The 16,876-nt window shown below is 42.0% G+C and overlaps 2 protein-coding genes across 2 annotated transcripts in view; both read left to right on the top strand.

Moving 5' to 3' along the window:
- LOC124240770 (solute carrier family 28 member 3-like) overlaps window positions 1-13,835 on the top strand; it is a 70,344-nt gene extending 56,509 nt beyond the window's left edge. The window contains exons 10-15 of the mRNA XM_046663879.1: window positions 1,352-1,520; window positions 1,907-2,104; window positions 6,198-6,279; window positions 7,008-7,106; window positions 7,331-7,451; window positions 13,637-13,835. Coding sequence (XP_046519835.1) covers window positions 1,352-1,520; window positions 1,907-2,104; window positions 6,198-6,279; window positions 7,008-7,106; window positions 7,331-7,451; window positions 13,637-13,835 — 868 coding nt within the window. The remainder of the gene's footprint in view (window positions 1-1,351; window positions 1,521-1,906; window positions 2,105-6,197; window positions 6,280-7,007; window positions 7,107-7,330; window positions 7,452-13,636) is intronic.
- Window positions 13,836-14,271: 436 nt separating this feature from the next.
- LOC124240771 (solute carrier family 28 member 3-like) overlaps window positions 14,272-16,876 on the top strand; it is a 30,878-nt gene continuing 28,273 nt past the window's right edge. Inside the window, 2 exon segments of the mRNA XM_046663880.1 lie at window positions 14,272-14,367; window positions 14,752-14,861. Of these exon segments, the coding sequence (XP_046519836.1) occupies window positions 14,272-14,367; window positions 14,752-14,861 (206 nt within the window).

A 16,876-nucleotide genomic window follows, 5' to 3' on the forward strand; every position in this document is an offset into this window, starting at 1 on the left:
AGTTTTCTTCTAGAAGTTTTATGGTTTCTGATCTTACATTCAAGTCTTTAATACGTTTTGAATCTATTTTTGCATATGGGGTAAGAAAGTGGCCTCATTTCTTTCTTTTGCATGTAGCTATCTAGTTTTCTCTGCACCATTCGTCAAAGAGATTGTCTTTTCGCCACTGTGTATTCTTGCCTCCTTTGTCATAGATTAATTGACCATATAAGCAAGGGTTTGTTTCTGTGCCCTCTATTCTGTTCCATTGATCTTTGTGTCTGTTTTTGTGCCAGTACCATTCTGTTTTGATTACTGTAGATTTGTGGTATAGTTTGAAATCAGAGAGTGTGATGCCTCCAGCTTTGTTCTTCTTTCTCAAGATTGCTTTGGCTGAAAACCTTTCTAAATACCTGAATGTCAGTACATTTCCTTGACTTCAATGTAGATATTTTATTTTAAATATAATGTAATGTTCATTTAGCCACGATTTAAGACTGTTGCAAAAACACAGGATGACCATTTCTAGAAGTGTCTCATATAACAGAGAAAGCAGGTGTGATATAGGTATCCTTAACCCCTCTTCAGTTAATTTTCTTTTGCCCTGTGCAAAACAAAGACAAAAGGGTGGAAAAGACTATGGGATTTAGGATGTTCAAAAGTATTTCATTAAATAACAAAATCCATCAAATAGCATGGTTCTGAGATTCACCCCTTGTTTGTATGGAGGTAAAGTTATAACAGTGAATGAAAAAGCAAGTTTTCAAAGAATATATATATAGAATATGTGTGATTCCTCTTATAATGTTAGCAAATGTATGAACTTACATAACATGTTATTTAGGGATGCAGACATATAGGGAAATTGAAAATAAAGGGAATTATGAGCAACTTTTAGGGAGTCAGTTACCTCTGAGAATAAGGAGGATGAGATTAAGGAAGGGCACTGAGGGGGAGGGAGACTCGAAGGTGAAGGTGACCTTCCATTTCTTAGGTGATGGATGTTCAGACCTTCCTTTAATTATTAGTTCTTATACCATGAATATTTTGCAAATATTCTCTGGTAGCTACATTTAGTTAAATATAATTTTTAAATCCTATAGTATTTTTATCTTTTCCCAATTTTTTAAATTGTAAATGACCCCAATTAAAAGAGTAGTATAGCAGACACCCATGCACCCATCACCCATCACTCAGTAATTATAAATCCCGTCATGATTTCATGGAGTCCAGGCAAGTATTTTGACCAAGGCATGGGCCTGAGAGTTTGTCTCTCCATCTGTATGAGCTCTGATTACCCTATATCTACACCTGTGATGTCCATCCGCTGACAACTCCTTATTAATTCTCTCATTGCTATTTTTTGATAAAGTGATTCGAGGAATCTCCTAGAAGCCGCATCACGTGGAGCATCCTCATCCATGTCCCTGGTGGCAAACGTCGCTGTGAATCTGATTGCCTTGGTGGCCCTGTTGTCTTTTGTGAACGCAGTGCTGTCCTGGTTTGGAAGCATGTTTGACTACCCACAGCTGAGTTTTGAGGTATGTCCTATCATGTTTTTCCTCCATTTTGTTTCTGCCCGTCTTTGTTTAAAAATAAACTAGGTTTGTGAATTGCCTTCTCTAACTGCCCCTAGTGTGCTCATACAGAAGCACAAACCTATCTTCCCACAGCTCATTCTCCATCTCCTGTCACCCTCATTTCCCCATCATATAGTCGTTGTCTCCATCTGGAGAATCCAGGTTATTTCAAATGACCCAATTCCTGCCTTGACTCCTAATGGATATAGATGGGCAAGGGCATGTGAAGGGATTTCTATGCCTACAGGACATACAGAGGGGGTGGGAACAATCTTGTCATGAGGGTGAGGCAGAAAAACGGGAGCAAATCACTACTCTAATAAAGTATCTATTTTTGGTTTTTGTAGATGATATGCTCCTACATCTTCATGCCCCTTTCCTTCATCATGGGAGTGGAATGGCAAGACAGCTTTATGGTTTCCAAACTCATAGGTTATAAGACATTCTTCACTGAATTTGTGGCCTATGAGCGCCTCTCGATTTTGGTGGATTTAAGGAAAGAGGCCGGACCCAAATTTGTGAATGGTGTGCAGCAATATATGTTGGTGAGTAAATATTTTGATTTTTCAGTGCACTTCTTTATCACATACATACACTCATCAAATAGTTACAGGTGCCTCTGTGTGTCAAGCCAGGCACTTGGAATAAATCAAAGAACAAAACAGACCCAAGTCCCAGAATTCATGGAGCTCATAATGAACATAGCACCTCATAATTTTCAGTTGTGTTGAATTAATCATTGTGTGTGTGTGTGCTTGTGTATAAGCACAACTAATACTTACCACTGCGATCATTTACTGCTGAGCCCATGGATCCAGTCACGGAGTTATATGAACTGGGACTGGAATCAATCCATCAACAATTATCAAATGCCTTCTGTGTGCAATGCACCTAGGAACTGAGGCCACAGCATTGAACAAGTGATGAGGCCTCTGCCCTCGTGGGGCTCAGAATCTAATGATCAGTAAGCTCTCTTCCTTTCAGCTTAAGGAATTCTATGAACTCTGAGAAACTACCTAAATGCAACCTAGAGCCTGGACATCCTAACGAAGTAGTGAGACACAATCGCTGCTCTCCACGAAGATGAGGGAAGAGAAGAAGCTCAGGGTCTGTGGTCTGAACCTTGAGACAAGCACCCTAGAACTATGTCAGGCCTTCAGGTCAATAGCCAGCAAGGAGATGCTCATGTCCCCTTGGCCTTGGATGGGATAAGGGAGCTCAGGTGAGGCTCTTCCTAGGGCCATATTTGCAGCTGAGTCTCCAACTTCTATTTTCCTAAAGAACAGAATTGGCACACAGGGAAACTCCCAGGGAAATGGTGAACATTTCTGACTCCCAGCAGTACTCCTGGAAACAATCCATTTGGAATTAATGTCTTAGGCACATATTGGGCTTTAAAAGGAAAGGGGAGGGAAAGCATGCTGTGCAAGCTTCTAACTGAGATGGGCCACCTCTGAACAATCCCCACTCTCCAGCCCCCCACAGACCAAACATGCACATTTACTCCCATGTGTTACACTAAATAACAGTACACCCCAGGAGAGTGCTGATTTGTATGTTCTAATCAGGGCATTTGACCCACACATCTGATGTGCACAGTGGGTCTGTAGGTCTCCTGTTTCTCAAATGTTCATTCTTCAGCTGACCACACAGAGGGGCTTGGCTAAAAGTCCTCAGTGTCTGGATGCCACCACAAAGCAGCTTGCTTCCCTGCCAAAAGTAAACCATAGGATCAATTAAGTGAAATGTTTTTCATCCCCAACTGCCAGTTGCCAGGAGAAAGTAGTTTTGTTAATGAGCAAAGCAGGCTCACAGGTCTGGCAGTGCTGAGCAGGTTTGTGAGCAGGTTAGTAAGAGGATAGAGCCAGGCCAGGAGAGCTGATTCTGGTTGGGGGTGGGCCCGACCGGGGCAAGATCAACAGAATGGGGATGAGTCCCTGTAGTTTGTGTTTACCAACCAACAATTGGTGGGGGTGGCCCTGTAGTCTCCTGGAAAAGGCACCACATGACCGAAGTGTAAGATCTGGGTCTGTGATGCAAAAACCCCACGTTATCCATTAATTTATGCCCACTGCTGACCTCCATCTGAGGTAAGAGGTCAGAATGTGTATGTCGCACTTTATTACTCCATTTTCTCTTTATTAAAGATGATACTTTGCATGTTTGTTTGTTTATATGCAATCCATTTCATGGTACGGAATTCAAAAAGTACAAAAAGGTGTAGAGGGAAAAGTGAGTCATCCTGCCTATTTCTCTGGCACTAGCTCCTCTCCCTGTGCCATATTATATTCACTGTTCTTGGCCTTGCTCTTTGCACTTAATAACATATCTCAAATGCCTTTCCATACTGGTGCCTGTGACACTGTATTCTATGTGCGAGCACACCATAATTTATTTTAACCAGTCCCTTGTTGATGAACACCCTTATCAATTACTTGCTTTTGGAAGTAGTGCTACAATGACCATCCCTGTACATATGGCATCTTTGCTCATGTGAAGGAGAGCTGTAGGATGCACTATTAATCTCCTAGTGCAGTTCTTTCCATCACATAGTCTTGCACATTTCTGGGCAAAGACAAAGTGGAATCATCCCAGCCTCCTTTCCCTCTACTTATAAAACCCTACGTGGCCCCATCTGTGTGCCCCCTCTGCAGCTCCCCAGAAAGGAGAAAGAGGACTCTTGAGCACTTCACGCCCTCTCCCTCCCCATGGTCTCCTAATAAGTTGCCTGTTTTTGAAGCCAATTGAACTAAATGAAAAGCACTAGACAGAGCAGGGGACGAGGATGAGCTTTTCCAGAAACAGTGGACTGCTCAAATACTTGAAACATGTTTCCCTTGCCTGCTATATGCACACTGATTGAAAACATCAACAAAGGAGTTGTCAGAAACCAGGAAAAGAAGAGGGGCTTTCTCAGCAAAAACTTACCATGACCACTTGAGTCTTGAATGTGAGCTTTAAAAAATCCAGTTAGTGAAAGGAAAAAAAAGGCACCACCAGTTTTGAATGTAACATGGACCTGATTTGTTCTTTGAACTAAATCATGGAATTTTCAGAATTTGGGGGAAAATAGTTATTGCCTCAACTGTGCGGGTGCCTTTGCCAGACAGTGAAGTGCCCTGGCTCTTCCAAGCCTCCATTGTCAGTCCCTCACCCTGAGAAAGAACCATCTGGCCTGAGCAGCACCTCTTGCCTTCAGAAGAGAAAGGAGGGCCATGCCCACACTTGGACAAATTCACCTTCCATCCTCTCATGGCCCTGTGAGAGGACAGTCCATTCTCCCACTTCCAAGGGGCACCTAATGTTCCTATGGGCTGCTCAGAGCTGAGAAGCAAAGAAAGGCAAGCACACCCCACGGTCAGATGGAGGGGACTCCTGTGATAGCTGTGAGCTGCCTTTCTACTGATATGATTCCTTTTACAGTATATCCTTTTTACTGCAGTACAATTTACATGCAAAAGAGGCCCATTTTTGGTCTGCATGTGAGTTTTGACAAACGTGTCCCCTGTGTAACGACAACCACAATCAAGATGTAGAACATTTCCACCACAACTAGAAAATCTTCCTCATGGCCAGCTGAGCTGACAGCCCCCACCTCCACCCCAAAGCTGTTCCAGGCAGCTACTGATCTTTCTTTCACAATAGACTACTTTAGCTTCTTCTAGAATTTCATATGAATGGGCTCACTTAGCGTTCATGTTGTTACATTATTTTCCTTTTTATTTCAGAGTAGTATTCTATTTTATGGACATCTACAATTTGTTTATTCATTTGCCTGTTGAACATTTGAGTCAATTCCAACGTGGGACTATTAGGAATAGAGCTGCCGTAAATATTCATGTACAGTCTTCTTGTGGGCATAGGTCTTTATTTCTCCTGGGAAAATTCATTAGGAGTGGACTGCTGGGTCATGCAGGCAGTGGATGTTAACTTCAAAAGAAGCTGTCAAGTATGTGTGTATTTTACAAACAGGCTGTCAGGTTACATTCTCACCAACAATGTACAAGAGCTCTAGTTGCTCCACATCCTCACCAACACTTAGCATTGTCCATGTTTTTAGCCATTTTAGAGGATGTGTAGTGGTATCTCGTTGTTTTAACCTGCATTTCCCTGGTGATTAACACTATTGAACATCTACTCACGTGCTTATTCGCCATTTGCATTTCCTTTGTGAAATCTCTGTATTTGTTTATTAGACACTTGTCTTCTTATTACTGAGTTACAACAGTTCTTTATACATTCTGAATAAGATCTTTGTCAAATAAATGTCAATATTTTCTGGGACCAATTTTGTGTCTTCAGCAGCTGGTCTTGTGCCTGGCACATTGTAGCAGGTGGCCAGGTCACACTGAATATTAAAACTTGTCATTAAGCAGAAAGTAGCATTTGTAGAGGCCAAGACCACCCATTCCAAGCCCTTTGTGGAGTCTCTGAATCCACACAGCCCCTTTCTCTCCATCCAAATTCAAGGGGAAATGGAAAAAAGAGTCTAGGAAGCAACAGGTGTTTGACACCGTGCACTGTGCACTTATTTGTCACTATTGATTCTGTCGTCAGAATAGGAAGCCCAGTTAGGATGTCAGATTTACTAACTTGGTCACACCATGTCTGCATCTGTGTGTTTATGCTTATTTACAGATTCGTTCTGAGACAATTGCCACTTACGCTCTCTGCGGCTTTGCCAATTTTACTTCCCTAGTAATAGCAATCAAGACTCTCGGTAAGTAAAAATAATATTCTTCAACAACAGATGTGCTGTAAACATGCTTCAGATCTCCATGTTGCTCTGTAGCATTATTCATGTCAGGAAAAGAAGGCCCAGTAAGAACAGTACATCCTTTGGGGTCTATTTGTTATCCCTGCTCTGCAATGTAGTTCCCCGTGTAGACCCAAGCTAACATCGGGAAGAATCTGCCCAAACGCACAGGTGCTTCTCCAGCCAGGGGTGACACATGGCTTTCACTTCATGTGCCAATTCCAGTAGACTTATAATGGCCACCTGGAGAAGGATTCTGAGGTCCAATGGAAATTAAGTGGGAAAATGCTGTGATTAGTGAGTGATGTCTGCTGTGAGCACAAACGTGGATGGTGACAGATGAGTTGCAGATGTTTGGGATCCTTCCTTGCAATGCATTTGACTTGCTGTGCCTTCAACATGCTGTGTTCACCCTTGAATGAACCTTTGGACTTGTTTCTTCTGTAGAGAATGGAAGCCTCTGGGCCTTTTGGTGTGGACAAACTGCTTTTCCTCCCACACCAGGGAACTTCTCCAGATGTGGAACTCATCACTAAGCTCTTGAATCTTGAATTGCTGAGCTAAGTTTAAAAAAAGAAAAGTCAGCTGCTCTGAGACTCCAGCCCCAGAACAATTCTCAGAGGTTGGGAATTTGGAATTCTAATCAATAAGCTTCAACATTAACCTCTCATATCTGCTTCCATGTTTCCCAGCAATTATGCTGATTTTCAGAAGGGATGACGTCTCTGCAGTGGCAGTGAGAGCTCTGATTGCAGGAATCATCTCTTCCTTCATGATGGGCTGCATCGCAGGTACTACTACCACTGTGTCCTGTGTCCCTGTGCCCACAGCTCTCAGGGGGCGGTGCCTGCAACTTTATATGAAGCATATGCTGTGCAGAGAGCTGAGAGGCAGAGACGTGTTAAGCATATCGTGAAGTGAAATGTGTGCAGCATGGTGGAGAAGCTATGAATAGAAGGAGACTTCAGTGACCTTGTGAATTAATAAAATCCGTCGTGCTCTGTTCCACTTCTAGGCATCCTCTCCAGCACACCTGTAGACATCAACTGCCATCACATTTTAGAGAACGCCTTCGCCTCCAGCTTACCTCAAAACACAACCGACGTGCTGTCGTGTTGCCAGAGCCTACTGAGCAGGTATTGTATTCTTGATCATAACCTCTTTATATCCATTATTAATTTAAAAATTAGACCTAAAGACCCCTTCCACTTATTTTTAAACTTCATAACTCTTACTTTATTTAAATATAAGAACCTCTGAGGCAATTCTAACTACCTTTCATTTTGATGTTTCTCAGCTAAGACTAGGGCCCGTAGCCATCTAGTGTCGCTCAAGCATTTCACATGTCCCTGCTGTGTTGGACACTTGGTGTGAATTAGCTCACTTGCACCTTGCAGATGTGGTGTAAGTTAGGCACTGTTGCCTTTTTACGCGTTATATAAAATCAGGGCTTGGGGAGGCTATGTCACTGACCCAAGCAAAATGTGTGCAAGCACAGTCAAGTTAGAAAGACCCAAGAAAATCGGGGTCTTTCTGCTCACAGAGCCCATGCACTTAACTAGTACTTGAGTACTAGTTACTAGGTTCTGCCTCCCTTGCAAGGGGATCAACCAATGCAGGCTCTCCTGACAACATGGTGATGATGACAGGCCATGGTGCATGAGGAGCTGCCAGTGCCCCATGCCAGCAACCCCCCCGTACAGTTTTTATTTGCAAAATCAATATCCCCACCCCATCTGCCCTTCTTAATGTGCAAGTGTTTTATAAGGATTAGTTCTATCCTTTCTTTGTTTATTCTGGAGGAAATAGGTGGAGTCCTTGAGGCCAAACAGGATTTGAGAGTCAAAACTATTTCTTTGGTGTCTCTGTCCTTAACCCACTGTAACCTGAGTGTGAGGGGGGAAGTCAGCTCCCTGTCCTATCCTATTTTTAATGTGTTATCTTCTGCTCATCTACTGTTTCCATCTTCACTTTCCATCTCTGAATGTCTTTAGATTTGAAGTATGTCTCTTGTAGGCAGGTTTGTTTTTTAATCCATTCAGCAATGGAACTTTTAATCCATTTACATTTTAGGTAATAAGATATGTTCTTATTGCCATTTTGTTAATTGTTTTCTAGAAGTTTGGGTAATTCTTCTCTGTTCCTTTCTTCTCTTGCCATTTTCCATTGTGAGTTGATGAGTTTCTTTACTGTTTGGATTCCTTTCTCTTTATTTTGTGTATCTATTAGAGTTTTGATCATTGGTTGCCACAAGGTTCATATATAACACACTTAACTTCTTATTGTAGAAAGAGTATAACATTCTTAACTCTTATGTTAATGTAACATGTTAATAAAATATCCCTCTAATTCAAGAAAGTTGTTATTTCTGATGTTTTGTTTTTATAGACAATAAAGCAATTAATTTGTTGAGCTGTTAAGTTATTGCTCTTAGGTTTTTTTCTCCCCTAAATTTAGTACCAGAAACGAAGAAGGAAGTAACAGGTAGACTGTTTATCCACAGTTAAATTCTCTACCTTAAGTTCTCTTGTTTCAGCTAATGCACTTTAAAATAACAATGGAACCTCTAGAAATGTCAGGCACCCAGAGACTCTAACTTATTCTGTGGCCAAGTCAATTGCTAACTTCATCATACTTTTAGATAAGAAATATTTCTTTTCTTTTTTGTTTTGGTCCCTTGAAAGCCCGTTTTTATTATAGGTCAATATTTGGGTCCCTGTGTTTCTCCAGAGTGTGGCCACTGTGATAGGAACATGTGATGGGACTAGATCAATTCCTACAAACCCCTTAAGTGAAGATACTCACATACATGACACAATGCATTGGCTTGGCCTCTGCCACCTCCTGTCATGCTCCCAACAAACTTTTTGGACATGTATTGCACAGGGTTGCAGGTCCATTGCTGGTTTTACAAGAAGAATGACAAGGCTGGTGTTTTCCCAAAATGTCTGTGTAGAGAAAGACGCAACAAATCAGTCTCCTTTGAACAAGTTCATAGTATTACAGTGTTGGAAAAGGTCTCATGGGTAATCTGGTCTCCCTTCCTGCTCAAAATAGAATCTCTACAATTTTACATTAACTAAATGTTGGCACCCACACATTGTCTACTGTGTGGACTTCATTCATTGATTTTTTTTCTCTTACTGCTTCATTTACAATTGATTATCAAGACTTTCTTTGCAAACTTCTAGTGAAAAAGTAGTTTTAAATACTAAGGGGCTATTTCCTCTAACAAGTCTTACTTCTTTCATAGATTAAAAATGTGGGAGTGGGGGCTGGCCCCATGCCCAAGTGGTAAAGTTCACATGCTCTGCTTCAGTGGTCCAGGATTTCACTGGTTCAGATCCTGGGTGTGGACATGGCACTGCTCATCAGGCCATGTTGAGACAGCATCCCACATGCCACAACTAGAAGGACCCACAACTAAAAAAGTATATACAACTATATACTGGGGGATTTCAAGAGAAAAAGCAGAAGAAAAAAAAAAGAAGATTGGCGACAGTTGTTAGCTCAGGTGCCAATCTTTATAAAATAAATAAATATACAACTATGTACTGGGGGTGTGGGGGGCTTTGGGGAGGAAAAAAAAATAAAATCTTTAAATAAATAAATAATAAATAAATAAAAATCTGGGAGTGAGTGTTTGTCTGCTTATGTGTATGCATGCAAGGAAGAATTTCCATGTCAAACGTGATCACTTATTTCCCAAGATTCTCAGGTGACCACTTCTCATCCCTCCAAGATGATGATTGAGAATTCATTGTGCCTTTCGTGAAGAAGCATATCTTCTTTTTTTTGTTCTTTGGAACTAGATTTTATAATTGATCAATGTTTTGGGTCTGGGTTCTTCAGAGTAGGTACTGTGGAATACAACTGAAATTTATCTCATCTTAATTTGTCCCAAATCATCATTAAACATCAACATAATGGAGCTACCCTTGAACTTTCTTATTCTTCAGGTGATAAGCTGGCCATCCCATGTTAGTGACCATCAACCTGGGAAACAGAGCTGTTTCCCGTCTCTTTCTCTTCAAGAGCATTCGATGGGTAGGCTTCTCCAGGAAGTCAGCAACTCCATGGGAAGCTTCCAAAGACGCACATAACAGCCTCAGTGACATCACTTAATCAGTACACATTGAGATCTAAACTAAATTTTATTAATTGCTCCAAATCAATATGACTCACACACGGGAAAATTAGAAAAGATGTAGCTCACAATGTATGATACGAATGACCCTGACAATTAGTCAGTTATCTGTGTTGGCATCTTACCATTCTCTTCTAATACCTCCTTCCTCCCTTCCTCCCTTCCTCCCTTCCTTCCTTCCTCCCTTGCTTTTCATTTCCTCCCTTCTCTCTCTTAGAGTCAGGCTGGCAGAGTTGGCTCTCTAGTCACACCTGTCTTCAGACCCCAGCTGTGCCACTTCCAGGTAGGGTAACCATGGATGCAGTAACTCTCAGAGTCCTGCTTTCCATGTCTCTACAGTGAGAGAAAATGATCCGTCCCTTGTAGGACTGGTGTGAACACTAAATGAGATGAGGTGTGTAAAGTGCACACACAGCTGTTCAGTAAATGGCCGTTCCTTCTGCTTCCTCTCTCATCTCTCCCAATTTCCTCACTTGTTGCCATTCTACCCCATTTCTGAGGCTTTTGCTTTATTTTCCTCTCTCTTTCCTCTGTTCCACACCTGGAGTGACACCAGGAAGTATTGCCTGGTTTCTGTGATGGCGCTCAAGTTAATCAGCCTTTGAGCCTTGCTGCAGAGGAAACTGGATTCAGAGGGAGGTAGACCTAGATCTCGATGATAGTGATAGAGATGAGTAGAGATGGACATAGAGAGAAGTGATTGTCCATCCTGCCGTGCTGAGTGGCAGTTTTTTTCCTAGTTTGGAGAGAAAAATCTTCCCTTCTTATCCTGTAGACTGACTGACTGACGTACTCTCCCTGAGGGATCTGCTAAGAGCTCAGTTAGCCTTGGCAGAGCAATGCTAGTCAGGGGAGTGTCACAAAAGTGGTCTGCGTGACTCCTGACATGAGGGAGTCCTTCCCTGAAGGCCTTTTTAAACTGAGAAGTCCACTTAACCCAAGAGAGAAGGCAGCAGAGAGCTAAGCAACAAGTCTTTTGACAACATTAGTCCTCACTAATCATGAGGGAAATGTAAGTCAAAACCACAATGAGATCTCACCTCGCACCTATCTGAATGGCTATTATCAAAAAGCAAGAGACAACAAGTGCTCACGAGGATGTGAAGAAAAGGGAACCCTTGTGCTGTGTTGGTTGGAATGTAAACTGCTGCAGCCACTATGGAAAACAGTTTGGAGGTTCCTCAAAAAATTAAAAACAGAAATACCATTGATCGAGCTGTCTTACTTCGGGAATATATATATGGATATCTGAGCCCCCGTGCTAACTGAAGCATTATTTACAATAGCCAACTCATGGAAATAACCTAAGTGTCCGTTGATGGATGAATGGATAAAGAAAGAGTGCATATATAATGCAATGGAATATTATTCAGCTATAAAGAAAATGAAATCCTGTCATTTGCAACAACCTCGAGGAGGCTTGAGGGCATTATGCTGGGGGAAATAAGTCAGACAGAGTAAGACAGATACTGCATGATCTCACTTATTTGTGGAATCTAAAAAAATCTAACTCATAGAATCAGAATAGATTGGTGGTTGCCAGGACTGAGGGTAGGGTGAGAGGTTGGGGGATAGGTGAAGGTGGTCAAAGGGTACAAGATGTAAATTAGCAATTAATTGCCCCAGTCCATACAAAGTAGTTAATTCATCTTCTCAGTGTCAATCAACGGGCAAGTGATTTCTCCAAGCCCAGTCCATTTTAAATCCCGACAAACTTGCTCTTCCCTTGTAGTACCCTGAAGGTATTCCAGGTTCTAATCATTCATTAGGTGGGAGAGGCAAAGTATCGTCCTTATTTTGGACCAGGAAAATGAAGCTCAGAGAAGTGGCTTACCCAAGGTTAGTCAGCTAGAGTGGAACAAAGCTAACTTACAACATCAGCTTCTGATTCCTAGTCCAAGATTCTCTGGTACTCTATCATAACACCAAAGTATTTGCCAATATTCTAAATTCCTATTTAAATTTGATTTAATTCCTAAGTCTCTGAGGAACTTTGCTTTTATGTATCAGAAGATATCTCTGGAGTTGGTCAGAATTAGGATTGAACTCTCTTATCACATATACACCACCAATAATATTTACCACGTCAGAAACCTGAGCTTAGTTTCATCCTTCACTTTACTTTCTGAATCTCTGACGCTGGGGGCTGAGAGATTCTCTTGGGTGGCCAGAGGCACTCAGGTTTCACCAATGTCAAGGAGATGGAAACAACGCCCAGGGGATTGGAAGGTGTTCAGCCGAGAAAACCAAGTGGCCAAGCATCTATTTCTGGCTACTTTATTTTATGCAGTGTCAGCTTGCTGTAATGGGCTGCACACGTTCCCTGCAATTAAGAAATCTGACACACCCACCCTAAAGCAGGTGGACGCACCCTATTAAATGCTGCCCTTCACCAATGCTACTTGTTAACACTATGTCCACGACTGAGGATAATGCATCATCAGCCTTTCCTAAATTAGACCATGAAAAACTTAGTCTTTACTACACTAATATTGCTTCAACATCTTCTAGAATAGTGTTTGTAATTCTCAGTACAGATTCACATACAATAACGACAAAAGTTTCATGAAGTATACCTTCTGTCATTCTGTGTGATACACTCTGAGATGCCCTCTTCTCCCTTTTAATGAGGGTTATCATGCCCTGGGTGAGTTCACAACCCACTAAGGGTCCCAACCGACACCTGTAAAATATTGTTCCAGAAAAGCAATGTGCACTCCCATTGCATTTATCCAGTAATTCGACAAATGCCTGTCAAGCATCCTCAGTGTCCCAGGTGCTGGTGCTGTAGGGCTCACAGACATCCATTTTCCAGGAAGTTGTAGTCAGTCAAGTCTCCATAACAAAACACAATCAGAGAAGACAGTAGGAAGAAAGCGCAGAAGATGCCTCTGCCTGAGCAGATGCAAGAAGGCTTTGTAGAATTCAAGGAATGAGCTGTGCCCTGAAACCTGAAGGGAGCTGAGACCTGGACGTGTGGGCATGACTGTGGGAAGGAGGGAACTGGAGGCCTTAACCAAGGGCAGGGGCGGTCCCAGCTCGGGCCATGGTCCTCTGTGGTCCTGGAGATTGGGAATCTTCCCATATGGGACGAGAAGTACTTGTGCTAGAAATGCTATCCAGTGGCATGGAAGTGGCAATGGTTAAATGTGCGAGTAAATTCCTTCCACCCAGCCTCAAGCAGGAGAAGGAGAGGCCTCTGTTAGATGTGTCATTGAGCAAAGAGGCACCTGCAGGGAAGCCAGGTCTCAGAGCAGGTGTCGGGGGGAACGGGAGCATCCGAGGAGAAGTAGAGGACAATCGTTGTGGGTACAGCCCTGTGGCCTCTCCGCACTCGCTCACTGGTGGACACCTTCCTCCTCAGAAGAAATGATCAGATACAAACATTGCTCCCACACTACCCGTACAAATTGGTGACAGATGGGCCCTCTGTCCCTCTGTTCTTGCAAACATCTGGTTTCCAGCAGATGGAGAACCCGTTCATGGTCCTGGAGGTTGAACCTCAGGGGGAGGGACTCTCCTCTTGGTGTTGGTGCTGCCGCCTGGCATTGCTTCCCCATCAGGAGACCCAGCGGCCACTCTGAGCATTTTGCTCCAAGAATCTCTCATTGGAGGTCAGTGGTACCAACCCCACGGCACAGATATAAGCGTTATTTCTTTAAGTTGTCTCACAAAGTCAGCTGCCTGAACCTTGGGTTAAAGGCAGCCTCAGCCTTGGGTTCGAGTCCCAAGGTTCGTGTCTTGGAGCCTGGCTTCTGGGTTCAGGTCCTTGTCTGGAGGTGACCTGGCTGAGGAAAGTGAGAGTCCCCATGTGGTTGGAAGGATTGCGCAACCCGGCCACACTGGAAGAACCGATGCTTGGCTCTGGCCAACGGGAGCCTTCCCTGCTGACTAGTCACTGGGCAGTGAGGGCTTGAAGCCCATTTGAATTTGTCACTGCAGGGGTTTGAAGCCCGTTTGAGGGCCCTTTGGTGTTTTGTGTTGTGTCAGTGACAGAGGGAGCTGGTCTCTGGACTCAGAGTCTGAGTCTTATCTTGTAACTGGTACAAGGTGGGGTTAGGTCCCTGCAGTCTGATTGTTAACCTTTGAGCTGTGTGGAACAAAGTAGCTGGCCACACCCAGCAGAGGATCCTCATAACCCTCTGTTTCCTCAACAGACAGGCTTCCAGGCCTCTGGGATCTCTCTGTCTCAGTTTCCTTACCAGCTGTCCTTGGGGAAACTCAACGCCCCTGTTCTTCTTTCCCCCTCACTTCCTGCTGGAGAATTCGGTTGGCCTCTCCTCTCCCAGATTGGACCTTCCTGGGGTCGCTTAGTCTCCTTAACTGTCCTCCTTCGAGAGGGCACCTTGGCTTTTGCTGGTGGAAGAAACAAGGCTCAGGACTTGAGAAGACATCTGTGGTGAGTCATGGAACTCATGCACGAAGGGGCCACGGTACTTGCCCTCCCAGCACATGGCCCGGTTTTTGTTTTACTGGATATTGGATCTGTCAGGGTTTTTTTGGTTTTTTTCTCTTTGCACTAACCTTTTCCACAGGACCTGCTAAAAATGATGAGCTTTATTTAAAATGATTACATTTCTTTTGCCTAATTATATTTTAAATTATATTGTTGGGATCGTGAGCACATATAAATCCACCCTTCAGGCAATGTTAGCTAACCATGCTAAGAGAGACCTCACCTTAAATTGGTCACAATGGGGCAAGTTCAGTTGACTTAAACTGATGTATTTGCATATGTAATTAGAGACAAAGAGGGCCATGAAAAATTAGACAACCAATGGGAAGTCTGTTTTAATTGTTTTTTTTTGGTGAGGGAGATTGTCCCTGAGCTAATATCTGTGCCAGTCTTCCTCTATTTCATATGCAGGATGCCACCACAGCAGGGCTTGATGATTGGTGTAGGTCCACACAGGGGATCTTCACTCTCAAATCCCTGGCCACTGAAGGGGAGCATGTGAATTAACCACTATGCCACCAGGCTGGCCCTGCCTATTTTCATTTTTGAGCCTTCTAAACAAGAAAAAAAAAATCCTGTGCTGCCTCTTTAAGAAAACCTAAATAAACAAATGTGCTGGGGAAAGGAAACCCACTCTGCTGCTCCTCCCTCCTCTCTTGCTGAGCTCCCCAACTTCAGCTTCCCCAAAATTCCATATCTGAAACTAAGCAGTGAAAATAGGTAAACTTTTAAGATATTTTAAAATTGTAATGGCCATTTTGGGGAAACTTTGTTCCACAAAAGTCCACCTTAAAAGCGAGAATTCCAAACCTCTCACAGTGGCATGCATTCTTTGATTAATACACAAACACTACTAAAAGATAAAATGACCTTAAAACCAGCTGTAAAAATGGATCCTTAGAGCAAAAAGAAAAAAAATCTTTAAGACAAATCTTTAGCCATCTGAAGAAGGCACAACTTGGATCTAGCATTTTTTTATATTTTGTTCCTGAGACATGGCTGAAATTTTTAAAGTTCTGTTTCTGATTGTCCAGATGTCTCTGCCTGTGTGTCTGGATTGTGTCATTTCTAAAGGAGGTGTATTTAATTGACTTAAAATAAGCACTTATGTAAATTATTTCCAAATGTGATAAAAACTAGCACAGATGTCTTTCCAGTTAACGTGATCCAAAATGATCTTTGGTAAATAAAAACTTGTTTAAGTCTGTTGGTTTAATTAAAATAGACATGTCCATGAGTTATCAACATAGGATTTAATGTAAACATACAGCCTTTATGAGTCAAAGAAACTCATGTTGTCTCTCTTACAGAATTTGTCAACAAAACTAATAACTTAAAATAATAGCTAATTTTGTCTAATTGATAAAGTTTTTATAGGCAATCTAAATATTCATTGGAAACAGGTAAAATAAATAGATTGAAAAGGTAAAAGCTTTGGGGAGAACTTTTAACAATAATGGTGATTTAATATACGTACATACAACAACTTAAAATGATGGTGAACTGCTCTGGTGTCACACAGAGACTTTGTGAGTAATCTGGACAAGATCGTTAAAAACAAACGGCTTAAATGTAAGTGAGGTAAGAGTTTATGGATAGAATTTTAACAATAATTATATTTTATAACATATGTATTTAGAATAGTTCCAAAATCTTTTTTGTAAGTTAAAACTTTGAAGTTTTACTCGATTAAATTAAATGATAAAAAATTCATTGAATAGCAAGATAATTTCTAAGAGAGATAAAATATCAGATAAAGGTTCATCTACTTTTGCCTTCTTATTACAAAACAACTAAAAGATGTTCAGGTCTATTAGTAAACACGTCTTATTCTATAAAAGATTATACTATGAAGTACCATCTTCCTAAAAATTATGACAAGTATTTATAAATATGCCAAGCTACAGAATACTAATGTAAAAGACAGTATGTAATTACTTATTTCTTAGTTTTTGCAA

This window comes from Equus quagga, chromosome 6 (assembly GCF_021613505.1).
Source record: "Equus quagga isolate Etosha38 chromosome 6, UCLA_HA_Equagga_1.0, whole genome shotgun sequence".
NCBI classification, from domain to species: Eukaryota; Metazoa; Chordata; class Mammalia; order Perissodactyla; family Equidae; genus Equus; species Equus quagga.